The sequence below is a fragment of the Mustelus asterias genome, chromosome 8 (assembly GCF_964213995.1).
Source record: "Mustelus asterias chromosome 8, sMusAst1.hap1.1, whole genome shotgun sequence".
In the NCBI taxonomy this organism is placed as follows: domain Eukaryota; kingdom Metazoa; phylum Chordata; class Chondrichthyes; order Carcharhiniformes; family Triakidae; genus Mustelus; species Mustelus asterias.
In genome coordinates this window covers 83,791,828-83,815,222 of record NC_135808.1, presented here as the reverse complement: position 1 = coordinate 83,815,222, position 23,395 = coordinate 83,791,828, and the positions used below count along the sequence as shown (strand labels likewise).

The window sequence follows — 23,395 nt, the reverse complement described above, 5'->3', positions numbered from 1 at the left end:
ATAAAGTAATTAAGAAGGCATTTGGTATACTTGCTTTTATTAGCCGAGACATAGAGTTTAAGCGCAGGGAGATGATGGAACTGTATGAAACATTGGTTACGCGACAGCTAAAGTGTTGTGGGCAGATCTGGAATTCACATTATAGGAGGGATGGGATAACACTGGGAATGGAGCAGAGGAGATTTATCGGGAAGTTGCCTGAGCTGGAGAGTTTTAATTATGAAGAGAGATTGGATAGATTGGGGTTGTTTTCCTTGGCACAGAGATTGAGAGGGGACATGATTGAAATGTATACAATTATGAGGGACATAGGCAAGAGGAAACTTTTCCCTTTGGGGCAGGGATCAATGACTGGGGACATAGATTTAAAGTAACGGGCAAGAGGTTTAGAGAGGATGTGAGGAAAAACTTTTTCACCCAGAGGGTGGTGGGCGTCTGGAATTTTCCTGAAAAGGTGGTGGAAGTGGGAACCCTGACATTTAAGAAGTATTTAGATGTGAAGGCATACAACACGATAGGCCAAGTGCTGGAAAATGGGATTAGAATAGTTAGGTGGTTGTTTTTGACCAGCACAACATGATGGGCCAAAGGGTCATTACTGTGCAGTAGACCTTTATGACTATATAAAGAGCTGATGCTGGACATACAACTGATAGCATGCAGCTAGGTGGCCATGGAATTTTACAGACAACTTCATGGAATTGATTGACAAAGGAGGCAGAGAATTATAATTTGGAATAGGGTACGGAAGTGAGCGATGACACATTCAAGAACTTTGAGAAAATGAGGTTGGAGATAGCATCATAGTTGTAGAAGAAAAATGGGTCCAGGTGCATTTTATTTGAAAATAGGGGGGCTTCATGGACTAGATAAGCCTAAAGAGGGCAAGTTAGCTCAAAAAGTTGATGTCCTGGCATAGAGTTGGTGGGACACTGGGGTGAGACTGGAGACTGAGGTTAAAGAGGATAAAGTAATTAAGGCTGCCGCCTAGATGGGCTTGATTTTAGAAATGAAGAAATTAATGGATCTCACATTTGGTATTTGAAATGAAGTTGGAGAGGGTGATTGATCAGGTGAAACAGGGGCTGAATGTTGGACCCGCCCTGCAGGATAATCTTGGTGTACTAGGTTTTTGACTGAGTGCAGAAAAGTAATATTTCCTGTTGTCAAATATGATCTGATGATTGACAGCTGGGATGGTCGTGCATCATATGCTCGTGTTTGCAATCTTCCTTGAGGGAACTAAGATGGAGACTATGCTAAGGGCAATAGATGAAAGCATGGCAGCAACAGCAGAGAGAAGGAAATGGTTAAACAGGACCACAGTAATAGAGATCTCATAATATGCAGATGATCAATATGAAAGAATTTGAATGTAAATTGTGAGGGAGTTTATTTCTCCCATGGGCAGATGGAGGGAATAGTGGATTGGGGAGATATACAAGGAACACTGTTCGAGGTTTTAGATTGGATATTTTCATGAGTATGGAAGTGTTGGTCACTTCAATAAATGGTCCAAATATTTTACTTTCAGTAATGTGCCTGAGCTGCTCAATATCTGATTATACAATACTGTCACTAGTAGTGTAACAATAGCACCCTCTTGTGATCTAAACCTATATCCCTCACATGCACTCGTCCGTTCTTTTCAAATATAGAAACATTTAGTGAGACAGTACAAATCAGAAAATTATTTCATCTTGCAGATAATGTAAGTGTTCAGAGTAACAGAAGTAAGCAAATCTCACCTTGATTCACTTGAGCACAGAATTTTCCTCAAAAACATGAAAAACAGTAAATTATGCTATGGTAACCCTTTACACTGCATTGCTTAAGTTCTCCCCTTCCGATTCTAACTTTGAGCTGGAGATAAAAGCTTATTTCCTTGCCTGGTCAGTGTCCAGCAGCTGGTTGATTAATTGCCTGTATCTCCTTTTTGTTCTCAGTGAGGAGAGTAATCCTTCAGACTTCTTCAGCAAGCCTGTCAATAAAACCAGCTGCTTCACCCACCTCTGGAGTGTGGCATTAAAGAAACATCTCTTTGCTATTGTAAAAATAGGGGTCATCTTGGTGTAGTTAACCCTAGATGAGACAAGTGGCTCATTTTCTCAGCTCAAAACAGATGAGTGCTGACATTCCAAAATCTGGCTAACCTGGATTTAATACCCACTTTCAATGTCTGGTTCATTAATAAACTTTTTTCCAATTGTCTCATCCTGTGATTCTTTAAATATCTATTAAACTTTGTTTTTGAAACATTCACACATAATTCATTTCCAAATCTTTTCCATGCAACCAAAAAATTAATCAGACAAATCTAAAACATGGCAAGAGAGATGGAAGTGCTCAGAGATTGTCCTGTCAGTGATTGAAACTTCAGAAGTGGAAGCGGTTTGAGGCATGGCAAAGTCAAGGCGTTAGTCAAGGATATGGGTGGAAGAATTAATACAAAGGGTGGCATTAAGGAAGACAGGGTGATGGTGAAGTGAGAGAATTAGAGGACATGGGCAGTCAAGGTAAAAATTGACATCACCATGGTTGAAGACTCAATGCAGAGACCGGGAAAAACATCTTATTAAGGAAACATCTTATTAAGGAAAGTTGACACAGCACATGAGGAAGATGGTAAGGTTTTAAAAGATAGGTGTGAGGAGTGGAAGAGGCTGAAGTGTATAAAGTGGGAGAAAGTAACAGAAAAGTGGGGAGAAGGTCAAAATTATACTGGAAATAATGACCATGCCATCATTGTGGTAATGGAAAGTAAAGTCAAGCAGTAAGGTTTCTATGAGAGGAAAGGACTCAGTGTCAGCAAGCTCCAAATATCAGGAGAATCAATCACAATTATATTGTGCATGGAAAATGTTTTGTTCATGGATGACCATTCTGGAGAGGGCCAGTGATCGTTAATCCTTTGGTGCAGTGGAAGAGGTGAATGGGATGGGAGCAATTATCCCCCAAGGATATTCAGTGCAGATAGCAAAAATACTGAAGCCAACAATATTATTTGAAATATTTTATATATAATATATAGGCAAACCATTATCTATTGCAAAAAAAACTAAGTTATCTAGAATTTGATCAAGTATGTATTTTTCTTCAGTGAATTTTTGTGTTCGCTGGGGAAAGAATTTTAATATTATGTATATTCTTTTTTGACTATCCATCTGAGCATCAAGTACACCAAAATCTTGTATGTCAAGGTTAGGTGCTTTGACGTAAGCTTTCATGAGTACCCATTACTGCACCAGTCTGACATTTATCCATTTCCCACACCAGCCAATTTACACAGCCAATTTTGAGGCAGTTGTTTTCTGCAGACCAACATTCACAGCAACTAGGTTGTGACTGTCCAAGTTTGTTCACGCGAGATCTTTCTACAGCAGCAGAAGATTATATCTATTAATTTAGGAAGCAAGATCCAGAAGGTGTAGGCACCATATACTAGCCCACAAAATGCATCTGAAAAACTACATTTGCAAGAGCATAAAATGCTATTGATAAACATTTGAAGTAATAGTAGTGCTTTCCTGTGAAGTTTCACAATTATGAATGTAAGACTTGCTGAGAAGAAGCAACTGAAAGTGTGATTATGTATGTCAAGTTACTAAAGGGGCACTGTCAACTTTTGAGAGCTTTCAAACAGGCTCAATTTCTGCAACAGGCTACTCTATATTTGCTACGCATTGAAGCACAACTGTTTGCAGATTTTTGTGACACTATTTTAATTTAGTAATGTGAGAGGTAGGCTAAGTTGAGTTTGCCACCCAGAACATAAATCTATTTTTATTTCAGACTTCCATTTTTAAAAATCTGTCCATTATATTGTGCAATGCTTCTGTAATGAACATAAATTAATGCATTTTGTTTTCATCACACAGATCTCTCTGCATGCAACTTGCCTTCACTGGGTAGATGTAATAGTTTTAACAAAGGATCCTTCAAGGCTGCCTTTTATTGTACAGAGTATTCAGATGGCAGAAGATGCCATGTTGTGCAACATCATAGTTATCAGTTTTACTTGTAGTATGGTGAATATCTTGCAAACATGAGACACTGCATCTGGTGGCCTGGCCAAAAGCCCGGCAGAACTCACTTCAGCAGTAACAGATGGACTGGATTGATGGACGGCCTGGAGACCATCTGGTCATGAGATATGCTGCAATGTTGCTCTCTAATGTCTATGCTTTTAGGCTGCACCTAATTTCACTTTTGTGAGAATTGTGTTGTTTTAATTAGGGTATCTTTCACAAACACATGCCATATTAGATCAGACTATAGTAATCCCCTCCCCAAAAAGCATTTCTTGCCTAGTGCGATTTCACAACTCAGCATTAACATTTTCCCTTTTGATATGTAAATTTCATATTCCGTAGAAACATAATTATACAAAATACTTAGCCAGCAAATAAATGAGATCGATTAAAAATACATTAGACGGCACACATACAAAAGTGTCAATTTAACTTCACACTTTGGACACAGAAACATTGCCACCCAGATGCTGGATAATGCAGCTCAATAATGCATCTATTTTCTTGTGCTTAATTTCAGGTCACAACACTTTCTGTGCAGCAGTAAATCCATTCCAGCTTCTCACTGACAGGCATCACATGCTGGCAGACCTACAAAAATTGGACATGAAAACATCAAAATTAATATTTCTATTTCATTCTACAGGAGGGGTCAGGGTGCTTGAAATCAGTGTTGTTAATTTCCACCCCAATTCCACCTCCAATGTAATCTTTTCATGATCTGTGGTGAGTTGGCTGATATCAGTTAGGATATGGTTTGGAACACTGCAATTGTCAACATGTCTTTGTGAAGGAGGGGAATTTCAACCAAGGGTTTTACTATGGATTAGCAAGCAATGAGTACTACGGATTAATATTCAGGAATGTGCAATGAGACCTGTATGTCCTCATAAACCAGTCACTGAAGGTAAGCATGCAGGTGCAGCAGGCGGTAAAGAAGGCAAATGGTATGTTGGCCTTCATAGCAAAAGGATTCAAGTACAAGAGCAGAGACGTCTTCATGCAATTATATAGGACCTTGGTGAGGCCACAACTTGAATAGTGTGGGCAGCTTTGGTCTCCTTATCTGAGGAAGAATCATAGAATCATAGAAACCCTACAGTACAGAAAGAGGCCATTCGGCCCATCGAGTCTGCACCGACCACAATCCCACCCAGGCCCTACCCCTACATATTTTACCCGCTAATCCACGCATCCCAGGACACGAAGGGGCAATTTTAGCATAGCCAATCAACCTAACTCGCGCATCTTTGGACTGTGGGAGGAAACCAGAGCACCCGGAGGAAACCCACGCAGACACGAGGAGAATGTGCAAACTCCACACAGACAGTGACCCAAGCCGGGGATCGAACCCAGGTCCCTGGAGCTGTGAAGCAGCAGTGCTAACCACTGTGCTACCGTGCCGCCTGGTAGAACAAAGGATGTTCTTACTATAGTGGGAGTGTAGAGAAGGTTTAACGGGCTAATTCCTGGGATGGTGGAACTGACTATGAGGAGAGATTGAATCAGTTAGGATTAAATTTGCTGGAGTTCAAAAGAATGAGGGGGGATCTCATTAGAACAGATAAAATTCTAACAGGACTAGACAGAATAGATGCAAGAAGGATGTTCCCGATGGTGGGGGTGTCCAGAACTAGGTGTCACAGTCTGAGGATACAGGGTAGATCGCTTGGGACAGAGAAGAGGAGAGATTTCTTCACCCAAAGTGGTCAGCCTGTGGAATTTGTTAACGCAGAAAGTAGTTGAGGCCAAAACATTGTATGTTTCCAAGAAGCAGTTAGATATCGCACTTGATGCGAAGGGGTCCTAAGGTTATGGGAGGAAGGCAGGATCAGGCTTTTGAGTTGATCAGCCTTGATCATAATGAATGGTGGAGCAGGCTCAGAGGGCTGAATGGCCTCCTCCTCCTCCTGCTCCTATTTTCTATGTTCCTATGATATTGATTGGCGCTATGTGTATGTGGATATTAAGTGACGACAGGGTTTGTACTGGCCATTGTAAATTTATATATACCTTTCACAACCTCAGGACATTTCAAAGCAGTTTACAGCCAATGCCACTTATAGGTAAATAGTCCACTAAAGATCAGTCTAGGCTTATGCCAGCAAAGGATGACTAAGAAACTGATAAAGGGAAAAGAGAATATGAACTCAAGCTAGCAAGAAATGTAATGGTGGATTGTAAAAGCTTCTTTGGGCATGCAAAAGGGAAATAATCACCTCGGACAAATGAGGGCCCAGTACAGCTAGAGACAGAAGAATTTTAAGTGGACAACAGAGAAATATTGGAGGATCTAAACAATTATTTTTTGCCTGTCTTCACGAAAGAAGATATGGCAACCAAGGGACATTAGGCAACCAAGAGACTTGTGGAACTGAGGCAGTGAAAGAAATTATTAGGAAAGAGGTAATACTTGCAAAGTTAACTGGATTGAGGTTTGATAAATCCTCTGAACCAGATGAACTACATCCTAGAGTGCTGAAGGAGGTGGTGATAGTGATAGTGAATGGTAGTTATTTTTCAAAATTCCATAGCTTCGTTTGGCATTGGTAATAGGGAAAATTGTAGAATTATTATAAGGGATGTGATAACTGGACACTTGGTAACATTTGGCAGAATCAACATGGATTGGGAGTTGGGAGTTTTTTGAGGATGTTATTTGTAGCGTTCATAAAGAAGAACCAGTGGAAGTGGTGTATTTGGATTTTCAGAAGGCTTTTGAGAAAGTCCCACACACAGGTTAGTAAACAAAAAATAGAGCACATAGCACTGGGGGCAATACACTGATATGGATTGAGAATTGGTTAACAGACAGAAAATGTGAGGAGGAGTAAACAGGTAATTCTCAAGATGGCAGCCTGTTACTAGAGGGATACCACAGAGATCAGTGCAAGAACAGCTGTGCAAAAACTATGTAAATGATTTGCATGTGGAGGTCAATTGTAATATTGCTGATCACAAAAAACTAGATGGGAATGTAAGTTGTGAGGAAGATGCAAGGAGGCTTCAAGAAGACTTGGATAGGTTAAGCGAATGAGCAAGAACATGGCAGATGGAACATAATATGAATAAGTGTGAATTTATCCACTGTGATAGGAAAAACAGAAATAATATTGGCCGCGATTCTCCCAAAAGTGCTGAATTGGCGGGAAAACTGTTCTAAATCCCAGCTGTTTTGTCAGTTCAGCTTCTCACCTGAATCTCCGCACTCTGAATATCATTCAAAACCCAGAGGAGTGGAGCCTACTCGGCCGGAGTTTAACAGTTCTGGAACTCTGCGCATGCGCAGTGGTCCCGATCTGTCAGATTCCCCGTTTGCTGGCCAGCCCAATTTCTGGCCAGCCCAGGGCCACCGCAGTGTTGCCCCTCCAGCCCTCCCCCCATGGCCCAATTGCGACCCCACAGCAATTCCGGGGCCAGCCCTGATTCCCCCCACCCAGCCATCCCGAAGCACACCAATGCACAGCCCACACCCCACAGCAGTGACGATCCACCCACCCTCCCCCCCACTGACCCCCTCCGGGGTCAGACCCCCCCGCCCAGGAGGCAGGCCACCCCCCCCCTCCCCCAGGCAGACCACCCCCCTCCCCCCGGCAGACCACCCCCTCCCCCCAGGCAACCCTTATCGCTGCCCTCCCTCCATCCCAGACTGCTCCTGTCTGCAGAGTGGCAGTGGGACTCCCTACCCCCACTGATTGCCACTAGGCCCTGCCCACAATAGGCCCCTCCTCCTTGGCACTGCCCGATGCCTGTTGGGCAGTGCCAAGGTGCCCCCTGGGCATGGGCACTTTGCCCCTTGGGCACTGCCAGGGTACCCATGCCTGGGGGCACCACCCCCCACCACCTGACCCCTGGGGGGCTCCGTTTGCCTCCCCTTCATTCCAGCAGGGTCTCCCGCCAGTTCCCCGAAAGTGGGGCACTAGTCTGAACCCACAGGTACTCCTGACGGGGTGGGAGATTCGATCGGGACCTGAAAGTTCCTGATAATGACCCGCTAAACATATTTAAAATACATTTTTAAAAGATTCAAATTACTTACCTGCCTTTCTGCCGGTTTCCAGCGTGGTCTGACCGGCGATTGTTCGCCGGCTCTGGGAGATGCACATGTGTTCCCGGCACATGCACAAATCCCGGTACAAGGCCGGCAACGCGCATCTCCCACCTCGACCCGCCAGAAAAGTTGCGGGTCGCAATGGGAGAATCGCAGGCAATATTTCTTAAATGGTGTGATTGAGAAGTATTGATGTCCAAAGGGATCTGGGTGTCCTTGTTCATGAATCCAGCTTGAGTCTAAAAGCTAGCATGCAGGTGCAACATCAAAAAGGAAGTTAACTGGTGTTGGCCTTTGTTGCAAGGGGATTTGGGTACAGAAGCAAAGATGTCTTGCTACAATTGTATACAGCCTGTAGGGTATTGTTTACAGTTTATTTTCCTTATCTAAGGAAGGATATAATTATCATAGCGGCAGCACAACAGAGGTTCACCAGACTAATCCCTGCGACTGATTTATGAGGAGAGATTAAGGAAACTAGGGATATATTCTAGAGAGCTTCTAGAACCAGGTGAGTTTAGAACCAGGGGACGTAATCTCAGAATAAGGGGTAGGCCATTTAAGACTGATATGAGAAGGAATTTCTTCACTCAGAAGGTGGTGAATCTTAGGAATTCTCTACCCTGTGGAAGCTTAATCTTTGAGCATGTTCAAGACAGAAATTGATAGATTGATAGAGACTAATGACGCCAAGGGGCTATGAGTTAGCGTGGGAAAGTGACGTTGAGATAGATGGTCAACCAAGATCTAATCGAAAGGTGCAGCAGGCATAATGGACTAAATGTCCTACTCTTGTTCCTATATTCCACAAGGATAGCAAGGTAGGCAAAAAATCAGAGGGCACCTGGTGCCACAAAATCAAGTTGCACTGTATCTATTATGAGATATGTGGCCAAAGTTGTATCCAAGTGAGGAGAATTATCCGGGAACACAAGGAATAATTGCCATAAAGCAGAGGTTATCCATTGGTTTTCTACTTATCCTGCGGAATTTTCCGGGTTTTATTTCCAAAGTGTTGGGCTCAGGTGAGAAAAGCTGTATTCAGTTCACCAGCTGTGTTGACTTTTCCTGAGGTGGAGATGCCGGCGTTGGACTGGGGTAAACACAGTAAGAAGTTTAACAACACCAGGTTAAAGTCCAACAGGTTTATTTGGTAGCAAATGCCACTAGCTTTCGGAACAGGCTGTCCCTTTGTCAAATCGAGTTTGTGTCTCTGTATGCCCTGTTTGTGAGCATTTCTCCACTCCACCTGACAAAAGGGACAGCCTGTTCCGAAAGCTAGTGGCATTTGCTACCAAATAAACCTGTTGGACTTTAACCTGGTGTTGTTAAACTTCTTATTGACTTTTCCTGCCATACTTTAAACACTTTGAAAAAAAGCAGTATAAAGACGTGGCTCATGCCATCACACTGACGAGGTAGGGCCGGAAAAAGTCGGCAGCCAAGAATCCTGAGATCAGTTTTTAAAGGACACTCCAATTTCAGATATAAAAAAAGAAACCTCCCTCCCCCCGCAACATGTCCAAAGGGATCTGGGTGTCAGGCGGAAGTGCCAAGGTGTCTGTCCTTCTCCCCCCCCGGGGCTATACTTCGATGTGCACCCCCAGCAGGTTCCCTTCAACTGCTTCACATTTGCGAGAAGCAGTTATAAACCTTCCCGAGGAGGTATTCCAAAGATAGGGAGCGGGGGGTGGATAATATAGTGGAGAAGCCTGCTTATTACATTTAATTGTATTTAAATGAGGTTCCTACCCTTTCTGGGTGGGAATCTCATTACATCACGGACAAGGGGGCGGGGAAATACGGAAAACAAGATCTTGTCGACGAGAATCATGTTTTCCGATTCTCATGAGATTTTGTGCCCGCGCCATCATTTGTGCTCGGAGCTGACATGGATGCAAATTTACAGCCATCAGGTGTAACAGGTCACGTAAGGATGTTAGCTTTCCTTCCCTTGGGCTTTTACAACAACCTGGTCATTTCATGGTTACTATTACTGATACTAGCTTTCTCTTCCAAAGTTATCAAATAAAATTAAAATAAAATGAATTTAAATTCCCTAGATTTGAACTCATATCTCCAGAACATTAGTCCAGGTCTCTGGATGACTAGTCTAATAACATAATCACTATGTTACAGTCCTCCAATAAATGTACACATCAACTTACTGTACTTGTCCTTGGTGCTACTTCCACTGCAAAAATACTTAGCCCCCGACTGCTGACACAATTCTTACACTGTTCATTGTTGACATGAACGATGACTCTTGTTTCAGACTGTAAAAAATAACATAATTTTACCAAAAATTGCACAATAATAACACTACATTATGTTGTCAGGGCCCATAGCCTTTGCTGTCTCCAGTGCATTCAGCTGTTTGTTTCTAAACATGGAGTGATTCGAATTGGCAGAAAACTGGCATTTGTAACAGTGGGACATTTGGTTCCAGATCTCATTATAACCTTGGTCCAAACATGGATACAAGAGCAGAATTCCATATGTCGGGTGTGAGTCAATATTCCATTGGGTTTGGCACAAGAGAGCAGGAGTCAATAGGGATCAGGGAGCAAACTCTCCAGCAACAGGAATCTAATTGATAGCAACCAATCATTTCAACCCCAGGACATTGCTTAATATCCTAGGTTATCATCCTAGACCCAACTATGTTCAGCAGTTTCAGCAATGACCTTCCCACCATCAGGAGGTCAGAAATGGCACTGTTTGCTGATGATTGCACAGTATTCAGCTCCATGTTCAGCAACATGCAGAATTGGGCTGATAAATTGCAACATTTGCACCATACAAGTATCAGGCAATCACTATCTTCAACAAGGGAGAGCATAACCATCTCCCCATCAATAACACTATTACAATTGAATTGACATCCTAAGGATCACTGTGGACCAGCCAAATTAATACTGTGGCTACTAGAGCAGGTCAGAGGTTGAGTAAGCCTCAGCACCAACTACAATATAATATACTTCATTTGTCTGGATGGATGCAGGTACAACAGCTCTTGAGAACCGAGGCACACTCCAGAAAAAAATAGCCTACTTCATCTGCATAGTATCCACCAGATTAAACATTCACCTGTATCTACCATAGGCATGTCATGTTTGCAGTATGTACATGTACAGAATGCACTGCAGCAAGTGAAGGCTTCTTTGGCAACACTTCCTAAACTAGATGGAAAGGCAAGGACATGGGAACCCTGTCATCTCCAGGTCACATACCATCCTAAACTGGACACATGTCATTCTTCCTTCATGGACGCTGTCAAAATCCCAAATGAACAGCATTGTACGAATAACTTCACCGCATGGACTGCCGTGGTTCAAGAAGATGCTCAACCTTCACCTTCTCCACATCACTAGTGAGTAATAAATGATGCCCTTGCCAGTGACGAATATATCTCAACAATGAAAACAACAGTGTAATGTAGCAGCCCTTTAGTATTGCACTGGAGTAACAACAGCATTAGGTATACATGGAAATCTTGGTGTGAGACTTAAATCCATAGCCTACTGACTAAAAGTTGAAAGCACCATCAAAAAAGCTAATTTGCTTCCTAATAAGATTGCTATCAGGAAGTGGGCCTTTCATGACATGCAAGGAACAAATGAAGGAACAGCTCTACTGCGGAATCAGGATATGATCACTCTACTTCAGTATGTTAGAAACACCCATGAATATGATCCTTGGGAAAGATGGGGCTTGGGATTGTGTTCACTGAAAAGAAGTGAATAAAACAGATTTAAGGCTTGGATTATTTCAATCTACATTAAACAATAATACAATATATGGATGCTACAAACAATAAATAAACAAATTCTAAATTAATCAACTAAAACAAATGATAACAATGCCTACTTTATTTTCAATGACTGAAGTGATTTGTGTTTCAGTCTTGTAGATGTGAATAACCAGATGGTTGTAATCCTTCATGGCTTTTGCCTCTCCTTTACTTATGACAGATTTGCAGATTGTTGAATTGAGAAGGTTTCCACCCACTTCCAGACTGACTGGTGTCAGCTTAAGTTTGCTGTCCTCTGCATAGATATTAATTACAAAAGGGCATGCCTATATACACAAAGAGAATGCACAGTTTAATGAAGAACCAGATCTTTGTACATAGGTCAAGTTAAGATCATAGTCAAGACTCAACAGTTTGTATTTGTATAGTGCCTTTCATGTGAGAAAATACTCCAATGGCTCTTCAAGCAAAAATTGAAACTAAGCTAAAGAACAAGAGCTAAGAGTGGAACTCTGCGCTTGTAGGTCTGCCACTGCAAGTGCCAGTAAATTTAAGTGTTGAATTACAAATAGAACATAAGCATATCACAATCTTAAATATATTATACATATAGTTTCCACTTGTACATTGATATGATCTGTTAAATAAACTTAGTTACACTACTGAATTAAATAAAATTTAAAAGAGCAGTTTACACCTAAACTTCAAAGTAAAATATAAAATGCTTGTACCTGGAAGCATATAGATCTTGAAATCTTGCACATTTACACATTTCTCTTCTCATAAGTGATTAGTGGTTTAATGATATCAAGTAAAATGAACGTAAGAAACAACATACCTCATGCATTTCCAGGGCTTTGCTGTAACCCATTGATTCAAGTGTCACCCAGAGGTCTCTGGGATCACCTTCCCGATCATTGGCTTCCATCAGGTTCAAGTCCATGAAGCCCTGACGTGTCAGCTCGTTTTTCTTTGTGTCAAAGTTTTCTGTGTAGAAGTGGAAGTATGAAATAAAGGTATGCTTAATGGTGCCCTATAAGGGGTTGTAAAGCTGCTGTTGTACATTTTCCAGTGGTTAGCTCAAAGAGGCAATGGTGCTTCGGGCAAGTGACCTCCCCAACCTCTTGACTACAGTCAATGTATAATGCAGGGTCACATGCAGCAGTTTGAAGGGAGGTAACAAAAACAACAGAATTCATATTCATTCATAATCTTAAAATAAAATCTCAATATCCTCGTATTTTTCTCTATGTGGAAGTGTTTTTTAAATCTATTTTAAATCTTCTTCATAACTAGTTTGATATCCTGTATCATCTTGGTGAATCTATGCTATATGTTCCCTGTGAAGTTAATAGCCTTTCTATGATGGGGCTCCTAAAACTACTCTGGCTCTAACCAATGTTTTGTAATAATATCCCACTCTCTTATAAATTTTTATTCTAGTCAGCTTATCATTTGTAGGAAAATAATGGACTCCTACTAAAGGAGAAAATGAAAGAAAATTTAGAAATTAAAATATAATAATAAATAGTCAGCACGGATTTCAAAAAGGAAAATCATGTTTGCCCAACCTCATTGAATTTTTTGAAGATGTAACAGAGAGGTTAAACAGAAATAAAGCAGTATAATTTTGACATGTAAAAGGCCTTCGATAAGGTATATCATAAAAGACATACAAATAGGTCAAAGGATGAAGAGTCAGGGATTAAGTACTAGAACAGATAGCCAGTTGTCTTAAAGACAGAAAATAATGAATAAGGGTAAAGGGTAGCTATTCAAGTGGCAGAAACAAGACAGCCAATTTGCATGCAGCAAGATCCCACAAACACTATGTGATAATGACCAGATTATGTGTTTTATGATGTTGATTGAGGGATAAATATTGGCCAGGACACCAGGATAACTCCCCTATTCATCTTTGAAATAGTGCTATTGAATAGTCACCTGATATGGCCTAAATTTAACCTCTCTGAAAGATGGCACTTCTGTCAGTTAAGAACTCTCTTGGTACTGCATTTGGTGTAAACCTTCATTAGATTTTTGTACTCAAGTCATTGACAGAGTGATGAACACAGAACCTTCTGACTCAGAGGTGAGAGTGCTACCAAAAGGATCTTGAATACAAGCACACAAGTTATTAAAAGTAGTGATCAGCTTAACAAGGTCATAAAAAGCAAACCCAGAGCCAAGGCTTGTTTCTAAAGGCATAGAGTTGAAAAGTAAATTTATATGAAACTTTCATTCTATTTTGGTTAGATTTTACCTGGAGTCAATTTATAAATGTTGCAAGTGCTGTTTGTCATAGCTTGAATGACGTAAAGTCGAGGACAGCATGTACAACCATGGCTTTGTCACGCAATTATACACAACTTGATTGTTCATATTATGAGGTTCTACACACAATATCCAGATAGCAACGTCTGAAAGACTTGAACCGCACAACCATTGCAGATAAGAATTCCATGCACAAATGAGAATATCTTGAACAAAAAGTGACATATTCAATTGACACAACTCCAAATTTCATTTCCAAATTTAAAAATGGCAGAATATTCCACTAAATTAGCACTAACCAATTCTGAGGGTTTTCTTGTGAACCAGGAGGAGCAGGAATGCTCTTACAGGCCCTATAAGCAAACTTTATACCTACCTTCCTCCCATGCATCTGCCCCGCCTCCCTACCCCCACAGTCCCAACTGATTGAATCTGGAGGTCAGGAGATGCATGTTAGCCAATCTCCCGCACATGCACCACTGGCCCCCTCAGCAGTCTGATGCCGGGCTCTTTGGTGGAATTAGCCCCTTCCACCCACACCGGTGTGAATTGCCTGATGGCCTTTGTGCTGCATAGAATGCCAGAAATTAATTTTACTCAGCTCGCCCAAAAAACAGAAGGGAAAACCTCCTGTTTTCCCGCCCATTGGGTACTTGGTTGTTTTTGCGGAAAATCGCACCTGTTGTCTTTTATCCTGACAAGGGTATATGAGCACTGAGGCACATGTCGCCTGTTACCCTTTTAAAGCTAGGATATCCATTTATTTATAATGGAATTCATCCACTGGAATGCTCTGGAGACGGAACGACAGAGGCCTTAAGTTTAAAGTGTGTTCCGCTTACATTCACTCTTGGTCTTTCCATGTTTACCAGACAAGCAGGATGGATAACAGGGTCTCCCCAACCTGCTCTGGCCCTTTGTCAAATTCAAATCTCTAGGATCTAGTGTTTGTAATACAGAGATATTACCTTTGCTTTAGGACTGATAATGGGTCACTATCATTCTATTGGGAAGTGTGCTGGGATGGTTGTATGGCATCATGGTTGTGCAATATTTATCCATTTTTTTGTATTGTAGTCCTGACATTCATAATGGAGGATTACATTATATAATATCCTTTACTTTGATTGTGGATAACATGAGTAGTGCCATAGCAGGGTGATGGGTAAGAGGTTTGGTATAGAGGTGGTGGGTATGGCCTTATACGGCCTCATAGTGGGTGAGGCAAACCCTCGTTAGAACTAACAATGTCACATTTTTATTTTGTATTTTTGGTTTAAAGAATCCTTGTTTTCTCCTGTGAAGGTACAGATAGATCATATATCTTGGAAAAAATTGGGTTTTAATGTCGTCGGCATCTCCGATGTAGCTGGAACTGGGGGAAATACTTCCTGGTGACTAGGGAATCCTAGGTTGGCTAGCCTTTTTTGGGTTGGTTTCCTACATTTCTCTTGGCTGTGCAGGTTGTGATAGTGCCTACTTGGTAGTTTGGCTCCTGGAATGTACAATGTGCACATGATCCAGGTATCCTGACTATGGATGTCTGGTCGACTCCTCTTCCTGTTGTTATGGTTTCCTTGATGGGTGGGAAAATGAGTGGAAAGCTGCTGAGGCACCCCTGGTGTGATTAGAGGTAGGAGAAGTTAGCTGTGTTTGCAGCCCAGAGGTGGCGTAAGTACCCCTGGCCTGTCGGCACTTCTTTTAATTGCGTCATTGTTCTATGTTCTAATCATCTTGGCTGGGTAGGTTAGGACAGTAGCTACTTTGATCATCCATTCCCAGACCCTGTGGAGAATGTAGTAAATGAAGGAGTAGGACGTGCTCCCTCGAGATGTCCCTTTCTGGCGATTTCTGAACAACTCTCCTTCATGAGGTTCCCCTGTTGTCTGTGGGGCTTGAGTCTAAGCCCAGATACTTGGGTTCCGCATTATCTGAGTTTATCCTATGAGGTTATGTATCTCTGCTCCTGATATCCTGCTTGCGAGAGTGTACACTGTCAAACTATGTCTTGCGTCTATGGTCTTATCCTGGTGTTCTTCTCCCTGCAAGCTTTCCTTTTGTTATATGGGTAAGATGGGTGGAAAAATGGGTTAAAGTTTTGATGGTGGGGCTTGAGCGGCACCTCCATTGTGGCTGGAGATGAGCGAGGCTTGTTTTGTTATGAGCCTCAGAGAATGTTATGAGTTATGGCAATCCTTTGCTTTATTGGCTCTTCTTTTATCTGCATCAAGATGTTTTACTTTTTTAGGCTGCACTGCACCTGTGTAGGTAAGGGTAGCAACTATTTTGAAAATTTGTATTTGGAAGGTGTGAAGATTCCACGAAATTATTAAAATGGAAGTAGTTTGTCCTCACCGAGATGTCCCAGTTTGGGGGGACATCTGGACAGCTAGTCTTGTTAAGGTTTAGGTTTCCCTTGTGGAAAGTATCCTGTTGGCTGTAGGGCCCAAAGGCAAGTTTAGATGCCTTTGTTATGTCTGCATGTCCCATGAGGCTATGTATCTCTGCTCCTGCTATCCTGTGTGTGAGTGTGTACACTGTCATGCCACATCTTGGCTTTGGGGTTGTATCCTGATGTTCCTCACTTTCTGTGGTATCCTTTCATTGTTCTGAGGTTTTGGGGTGCTGTTTTAGGCTCTGATTGGTTGTATTTGATGCCACAGGGGCTCCCTTATGCTGTGTAGCTCGGTTCTTGTTATTCTGTGGGTGAGGGTGTGCACCATTGTGCCATGTGCTCATGTCTTTATCCTGATGTACTGATATCCCCCCACTATTTGTAATATCCTTTCATTATCCATGCAAAGGAAGGCACCAATTGCAATGATTACAACAAATTGTAATTGATAATCCGAACCAATTTTAATGATATTTGCCAGTGTTCTCTGTAAGTATATGTGGAATAATGATTATTCTGTGTTGTACTGGATTTGAGGTTTGTTGCGTTATGTGGTAAAATGGAAAATCTTCAATAAAAACATTTTTTTAAAATTTGGAGATAAAGCATTTAGTTTCTTCATTAAAATATATTCTGAATAGCTGAGGTCGTAGGACTGATCCCTGTGGTACCCCTCTAGTCATTACCTGTCACTTGGAAAAGGACCCGTTTATTCCTACTCTTTGTTTCTTGTCTGCCAACCAGTTTTCTATCCATCGCAATACACTACCCTCAATTACATACGCTTTAATTTTACACCCTAATCTCTTATGTGGGACTTTGTCAAAAGCCTACTGAAAGTCGAAATAATCCACTGGCTCCCCCTCATCAACTCTACTAGTTACATCCTCAAAGAATTCCAGCAGATTTATCAAATGTGATTTTCCTTTTGCAAATCCATACTGACTCTGTCTGATCCTGCCACTGTTTTCCGAGTGCTCTGCACTCTAGCATTTTCCACACGACCAACATCAGACTGACTGGTCTATAACTTCCTTTTTTCTCTCTATCTCCCTTTTTAAATAGTGGGGTTACATTAGCTACCGTCCAATCCTTAGGGACTGTTCCAAAGTCTATAGAGCGTTGGAAGCAAGCGATGGAAGACGCAATTGCCGAAAGTTAATTGCTTGCAGCCAAGTAAAATCAATTCAGGCTCCAATATCAGCCTGTGGTCCCATAAAATCCCATAATGAGGCAAATCTGGCAAATAAAGGCAACGACTTAAGCTTTTCAAAATATATTTTGCATGGTGGCACAGTGGTTAGCACTGTTGCTTTACAGCACCAGGGACCCAGGTTCAATCCCAGCCTTGGTTGTCTGTGTGGAGTTTGCACATTCTCCCCGTGTCTGCATGGGTTTCTTCCCATGTCCAAAGATGTGCAGGTTAGGTGGATTGGCCATGGTAAATTAACCCTTGTCAGGAGGATTGGCAGGGTAAAGAGTGGAGTTACGGGGATAGGGCCCGGGTGGGATTATTGTCAGTGCAGGCTTGATGGGCCGAATGGCTTCCTTCTGCACTGTAGAGATTCTATAATGATCTAGGAAGCAAATTAAAGCATATTTTCATTTTGATCACATGCATTACTTTTATTCTAGATCATCAAGGAACACCTCAGGCGACCAATATTAAACATTTCTCTGAACTATCTGCCAATCTCTGTTTCTATTTCAGCTCCAATATTTGGTGGCCTGTAAGACAGGGCAATTTTGTACCATTAGTTTGGCTTTTATTTACATTGATCAAAGTTACAGCTGTGCATCCATTACCCGATTTACCATTTCCTTAATAAGTGTAATATATCTACTTAACCAGTATCTACTGACATGTCACAACATAACAGAATAATAAGAATCAGACAATAAAGTGCTTGACTACAATGAATTTGTTGGGAATTTGGATTATAGCTTGGAGCCAAACAGCTCAGTATTACTTGCATGATAAAATTCACTTCAAAATAATCTCCCTCTGGATCTTCTTTTTGTCTAAGCACATTGTGTTTCACATCATTATTGTATTGTATTCATTTTTCTGCACCATTTGATATTCATTTTCATTTCCAATCGAGAAATCTTGCTCTCCAAAATTGAATTTTGCATCCTGCAATTATTGGTTTTGATCCATGTTATGTGTCCATAACAAAACTACAATTATCCTTTCAAATTAACATAGGGATGCATTTAAAACTTGCAACGTCGCTTCTGGGCATCATAATAATACAGTTGTGTTCAAGACTCCACAAATCTTTCCTTTATATTTTTAACTCAAAATGCTCTTGATCAAATTGATCAAAATGGAGCCAACATTTCTGACACTTAACACACAGCAAATGCAAATGTTATTTATGCTAAATTATTTATCGCACTGCTAGATACAGTAATTGAAAAAAAACTAGAGTAATCCTTGAAACACTTTGAGATTGCCTCTTTGGGTAATTGTTTACTCCACTGCTTCTGAAAATCCTTTCTGATGTCAATCGGGGTAAATTACAGCAACCTTAAAATCCACAGCTCATATAACCTCATGATGCAGTTTGTGAATGACAGAGAAACACTTATTTTTCCAATAACTTTTGTTCCTTTCACAATATTTATTATTCTTTTTAGTAATTTTCTGTCACATGTAAGTAAACAAATGCTCCAGATTGAAATTTCCACAGAAATGAACAAATAAATGGGTTTTTCTGCTTCGGATTCAGTTATGCTCACAGCGGCATACTTTAATTAGAAATCCAGGGAAATTTGGAGTAAGTTGCTAACAGTGAAATTGACACACAAAACTGGGAAATATATTGCATATATTATATAATCGCTGTTGCAGGAAATTTAGGACCATTATCATGTATCTTTATAGCTTTTAATGCTTCTAACCGTCCAGTTTTAATTTGAATGCTTTCTGCATTCAAATACATACCAATGAATCGTGACTCCAATTTTAGGAACATGAGCCTTGCTTTTTCTTGACTTTGTCATTTAATTCTTTTGATATATCTTACCCCCATCTAACACACTATTTATTGCTCACTGCCTCATTTTTTCTAATTGCTTTATGAGATGTCAGTGTCACTGGCAAGGTCAGCAATTGTTGCCTATTCCAAATTGCCCTTGTGTGTTTCTTTCTTAATATGTCTATGATCCATGAAAGGTCAAGAAGCAGTGCATGGTGGGTAATTTGGTCAATGCAAGAATCTTGCTAAATGGAAATGTTCTGCTGGAATATACAAAATAAATTGGAACGTAGAAGATAGGGGAACTGCTGACCTTTGGCCACGTTTGAAAAGATATGCCTGGCATGAAGGACCAGTCAAAAACAGGAGCATGGCACAAACCCTGCAGAAGCAGAGATAGGTAAGAAATATCAGTTAAAAATGTGACCCTTGAGACACTTGAGGAAAGTTGTAAAAACCAGAAGTCTCCATCCTAAGAGCTCATCGATAAATAGTAAGGTAATTACAAAGAAGGCCATTTTAAAAAATTACTTTGTAGTTTAGCAACATTTAATGATTAGGTAATGAAGGTATTCCAATCAATTAATCTATTTTGTTGGTCAATCGAGGGCATTTACACTATAGGAGCCTTGACTGCAGAAGCATTCTTATCTGACAAGTTAAAGCACACCACATGGCTTTAGGCTAGTACAAATCTTTAATGCCTTCAAGAGAACTGGCTACTTTCTTTTAAAATTTGTAACAAATTTATGTATCTTTGCTACTTTAGCTTTGGCACACATTGTCCTTATGCTCTGACATATTTTGTACAGAGTTTAGGTTTGAAGTGGTAATTTCTGAATCAATTCAAGGCTGTGTACATTATATCTGTTAATTAGCTTTGTTCCAAGTTAATCACTATGAGAACATGCACCAGTCTTAATGGAAATTCTGCAGGATACCTATACATAAATTAGGCATTTGGGGTAATGGGCAACACAATGACAATGAGTACAATAACACCGCATGCTCGCTCATCTCAAATAAACAAATATCATAAATGCCTTTAAGAGCTTGGCTGATGGTAAATGCCTAGTTGTTCAAATAAGAACATAAGAACGTAAGACCTAGGAGCAGGAGTAGGCCATTTGGCCCCTCAAGCCTGCCCTGCCATTCAATAAGATCATGGCTGATCTTTTCATGGACTCAGCTCCACTTACGCATCTGCTCACCATAACCCTCAATTCCTTATTGTTCAAAAATCTATCCATCTTTGCCTTAAAAACATTCAATGAGGTAGCCTCAACTGCTTCACTGGGCAGGGAATTCAACAGATTCATAACCCTTTGGGTGAAGAAGTTCTTCATTAACTCAGTCCTAAATCTACTCGCTCTCATTTTGAGGCTATGCCCCTTAGATTTGATTTCACCTGCCAGTGGAAACAACCTATCTGCTTCTATTTTATCTATTCCTTCATAATTTTATATGTTTCTATAAGATCCCCCCTCATTCTTCTAATGTTAACGGATCCTTTAAAAAATTTCAGGATCCAGATTGGGATCTGCATCGCTGCCAAAAACTAATCTGTTCTTCCTCAGGCCATATTTCATCTGTGTACCAAATGTTATTGAAATCCCTTCAATAGTTTTGAGATCATTTGTTTATAGATAAACAGACTAAGAAACAGGGTCAAAAACATTACCTCCATCCACATTTAATGGCATAGATTACAAAAAAAGACTATCTCTCCTGTTGTCTGTAGTTTACCTGCTCATCTATGAGTAGTCCCTTGATCTATTGTGCTGCACGATCACTCTGTTCAGAGTTTCTGTTACTGTAACTGGACTGTAATTGGACTCGAGTTCCTGGCACAATGACAAATCGGTCTCACTCTGTTCCTCTGTGACTGACAAATTAACTTCACATTCTCTACACCATTCTTGTGTCCTGAACTGCTTTACTGAATATTCTGGAGAAATTGATCCTCTCTAATGATGCAATGTGGTCAACTGTTCGAGGAACACTGCAGCTCTCTACAGAATCAGCAAACCCTGCAACTTGAAGCTGCTCTTGTTCCAAATTTGTTTCTCATGCCTCTCACTGCTCATCTTCTGAGCCCTTGCTCATAGCGAGAGAGACATGAAACAACAGAGTCAGTGAAAGGAAGGATTGCCAAGAGGGAGGGTCAGTGGCGAGGGAAAGAGTGGGCAGGCAGAGGGAAGGACAGCAAGAGGGGGAGCAGGATGCACAGGAGGTTAGGCAAGAGTGAAGACAGCAAGCTTGAGGGGGCAACAGTACAAAGGTCAGTATAAGTATCTTTCAGAAGACAGTTTCCAACAAAGAATCGTAGAGCATAGAGTTAAAGGAGTAGGAAGGTCAGAAAAGCAACAGTGATAGGAAATCCAATAGTTTCTGTGGTCACAGACATCATTCCAGGATGAAATTTGCCACTGTGGTGCCAGGGTCAGGATATCAATGAGCAGCTGCAGGACATTCCGAGGGCGGGGGGGGGGGGGGGGGGGGGGGGGGGGGTGGGGGGATGGTGAACAGCTAGAGATTGTGATCCATTTCAGTACCAATGGCATAGGTAGGAAGAGGGATAAGGTTCTGCTGACAGAATTTAGGAAACCAGGAGAAAAGTTAACAAGCAGTAGCTCAAAGATAGGAATCTCAGATCACTCTCAGTACCCCGCACTACTGAGTACAGAAATAGAAATTATGCCAGGTGAGATGGTGCTGGATGAATGGCTTTAGATTTAGTAATTAGGGACATTAGTAAGTGAATGTGGAAGGCAAAAGGAACAAAGGCTAGAAACTGGACACAAAGGAGTTTGGAGTTTTATATCCAGTAAGATGAAATACTAAACATGGCTAAATTCCTATACACATAAATGAAATAACTTAAAATAAAAATAAAATAAATTCAGAAATATCCTAATTCTTTCTACTTACTGCCAGCTTATTACCTCTCCTGCTCCAGTTCATCATTGATCATGCTTGCCTAACTTCCTGCGCATTACACATCCTGCTCCCCCTCTCGCCGTCCTTCCCTCTGCCTGCCCACCCTCTCCCTCGCCACTGATCCTCCCTCTTGACAATCCTCCTTTTCACCAACTCTGTCGTTTCCTGTCTCTCTCGCTATGAACAAGGGCTCACAAGATGAGCAGTGGGAGGCATGAGGAACAATTTTGGAACAAGAGCAGCTTCAAGTTGCAGGGTTTTGGAGGTAAACCGCGGGTTGCAGAGGCACCAAGGAGGGTCAGCAGTGGCTAGAAGGGTCGATGAAAGGGAAAGTTGGTGAGAGGTTCTTTTGCTTTTATTGTGTCGGCATCATCAACTAATATTCATATTCCATCAACAATTCTAAGGGTGGTGCGAGCTAAATCAGGCATGATCTGCTGAGACAGCAGTATTGATACTGAAAACATTTAAATGGAAATAATCTAAAGATGAGTCTTGAAGATTTAAAGTGATGGGACTGAGACAATTTGCTTTGACAGCTTGTTCCATTGTGGGATTGTCCTTGGGGAAACAAATGGTCTTTGTAGTTTGTGAGGATGGCTACCTTGTGTTTCATCATTGCCAGGGGGAACCAGGTACATGTTTCTGTCAATTCCCACCGGTCCATTCCATATTGTATAGAGCATGGTCAGTCTACTATTTTTCCTCCATTGGTGTCGTGATTCTCATTCCAAATCTTTGATCAAGGATGTGACAGTGGTGTATTTCCCATACTACTTTGTGCAGAATTGTGCAGCACATCTTCGGATCGCTTCAATCTTATTCATATCTCTCACCATATAAGGTTCCCACACACAACTTCCCACACACTCCAGGACTGGACAAACAAATGTTTGGTAAGCTATAACTCTGATATTTTTTGGTGTAATAAAGATTCATCCTCAGAAATCCAAGAACCCTGTTTGC

The 23,395-nt window shown here is 41.2% G+C and overlaps 1 protein-coding gene across 1 annotated transcript in view; it reads right to left on the bottom strand.

The window, feature by feature from the left end:
• Positions 1 to 3,046: 3,046 nt before the first annotated feature.
• efcab7 (EF-hand calcium binding domain 7) overlaps positions 3,047 to 23,395 on the bottom strand; it is an 87,241-nt gene continuing 66,892 nt past the window's right edge. The window contains exons 10-13 of the mRNA XM_078218405.1: positions 12,675 to 12,823; positions 11,953 to 12,162; positions 10,251 to 10,358; positions 3,047 to 4,622 (exon numbers count right to left, since the gene is read on the bottom strand). Of these exons, the coding sequence (XP_078074531.1) occupies positions 4,548 to 4,622; positions 10,251 to 10,358; positions 11,953 to 12,162; positions 12,675 to 12,823 (542 nt within the window). The 3' untranslated portion in view covers positions 3,047 to 4,547. The remainder of the gene's footprint in view (positions 4,623 to 10,250; positions 10,359 to 11,952; positions 12,163 to 12,674; positions 12,824 to 23,395) is intronic.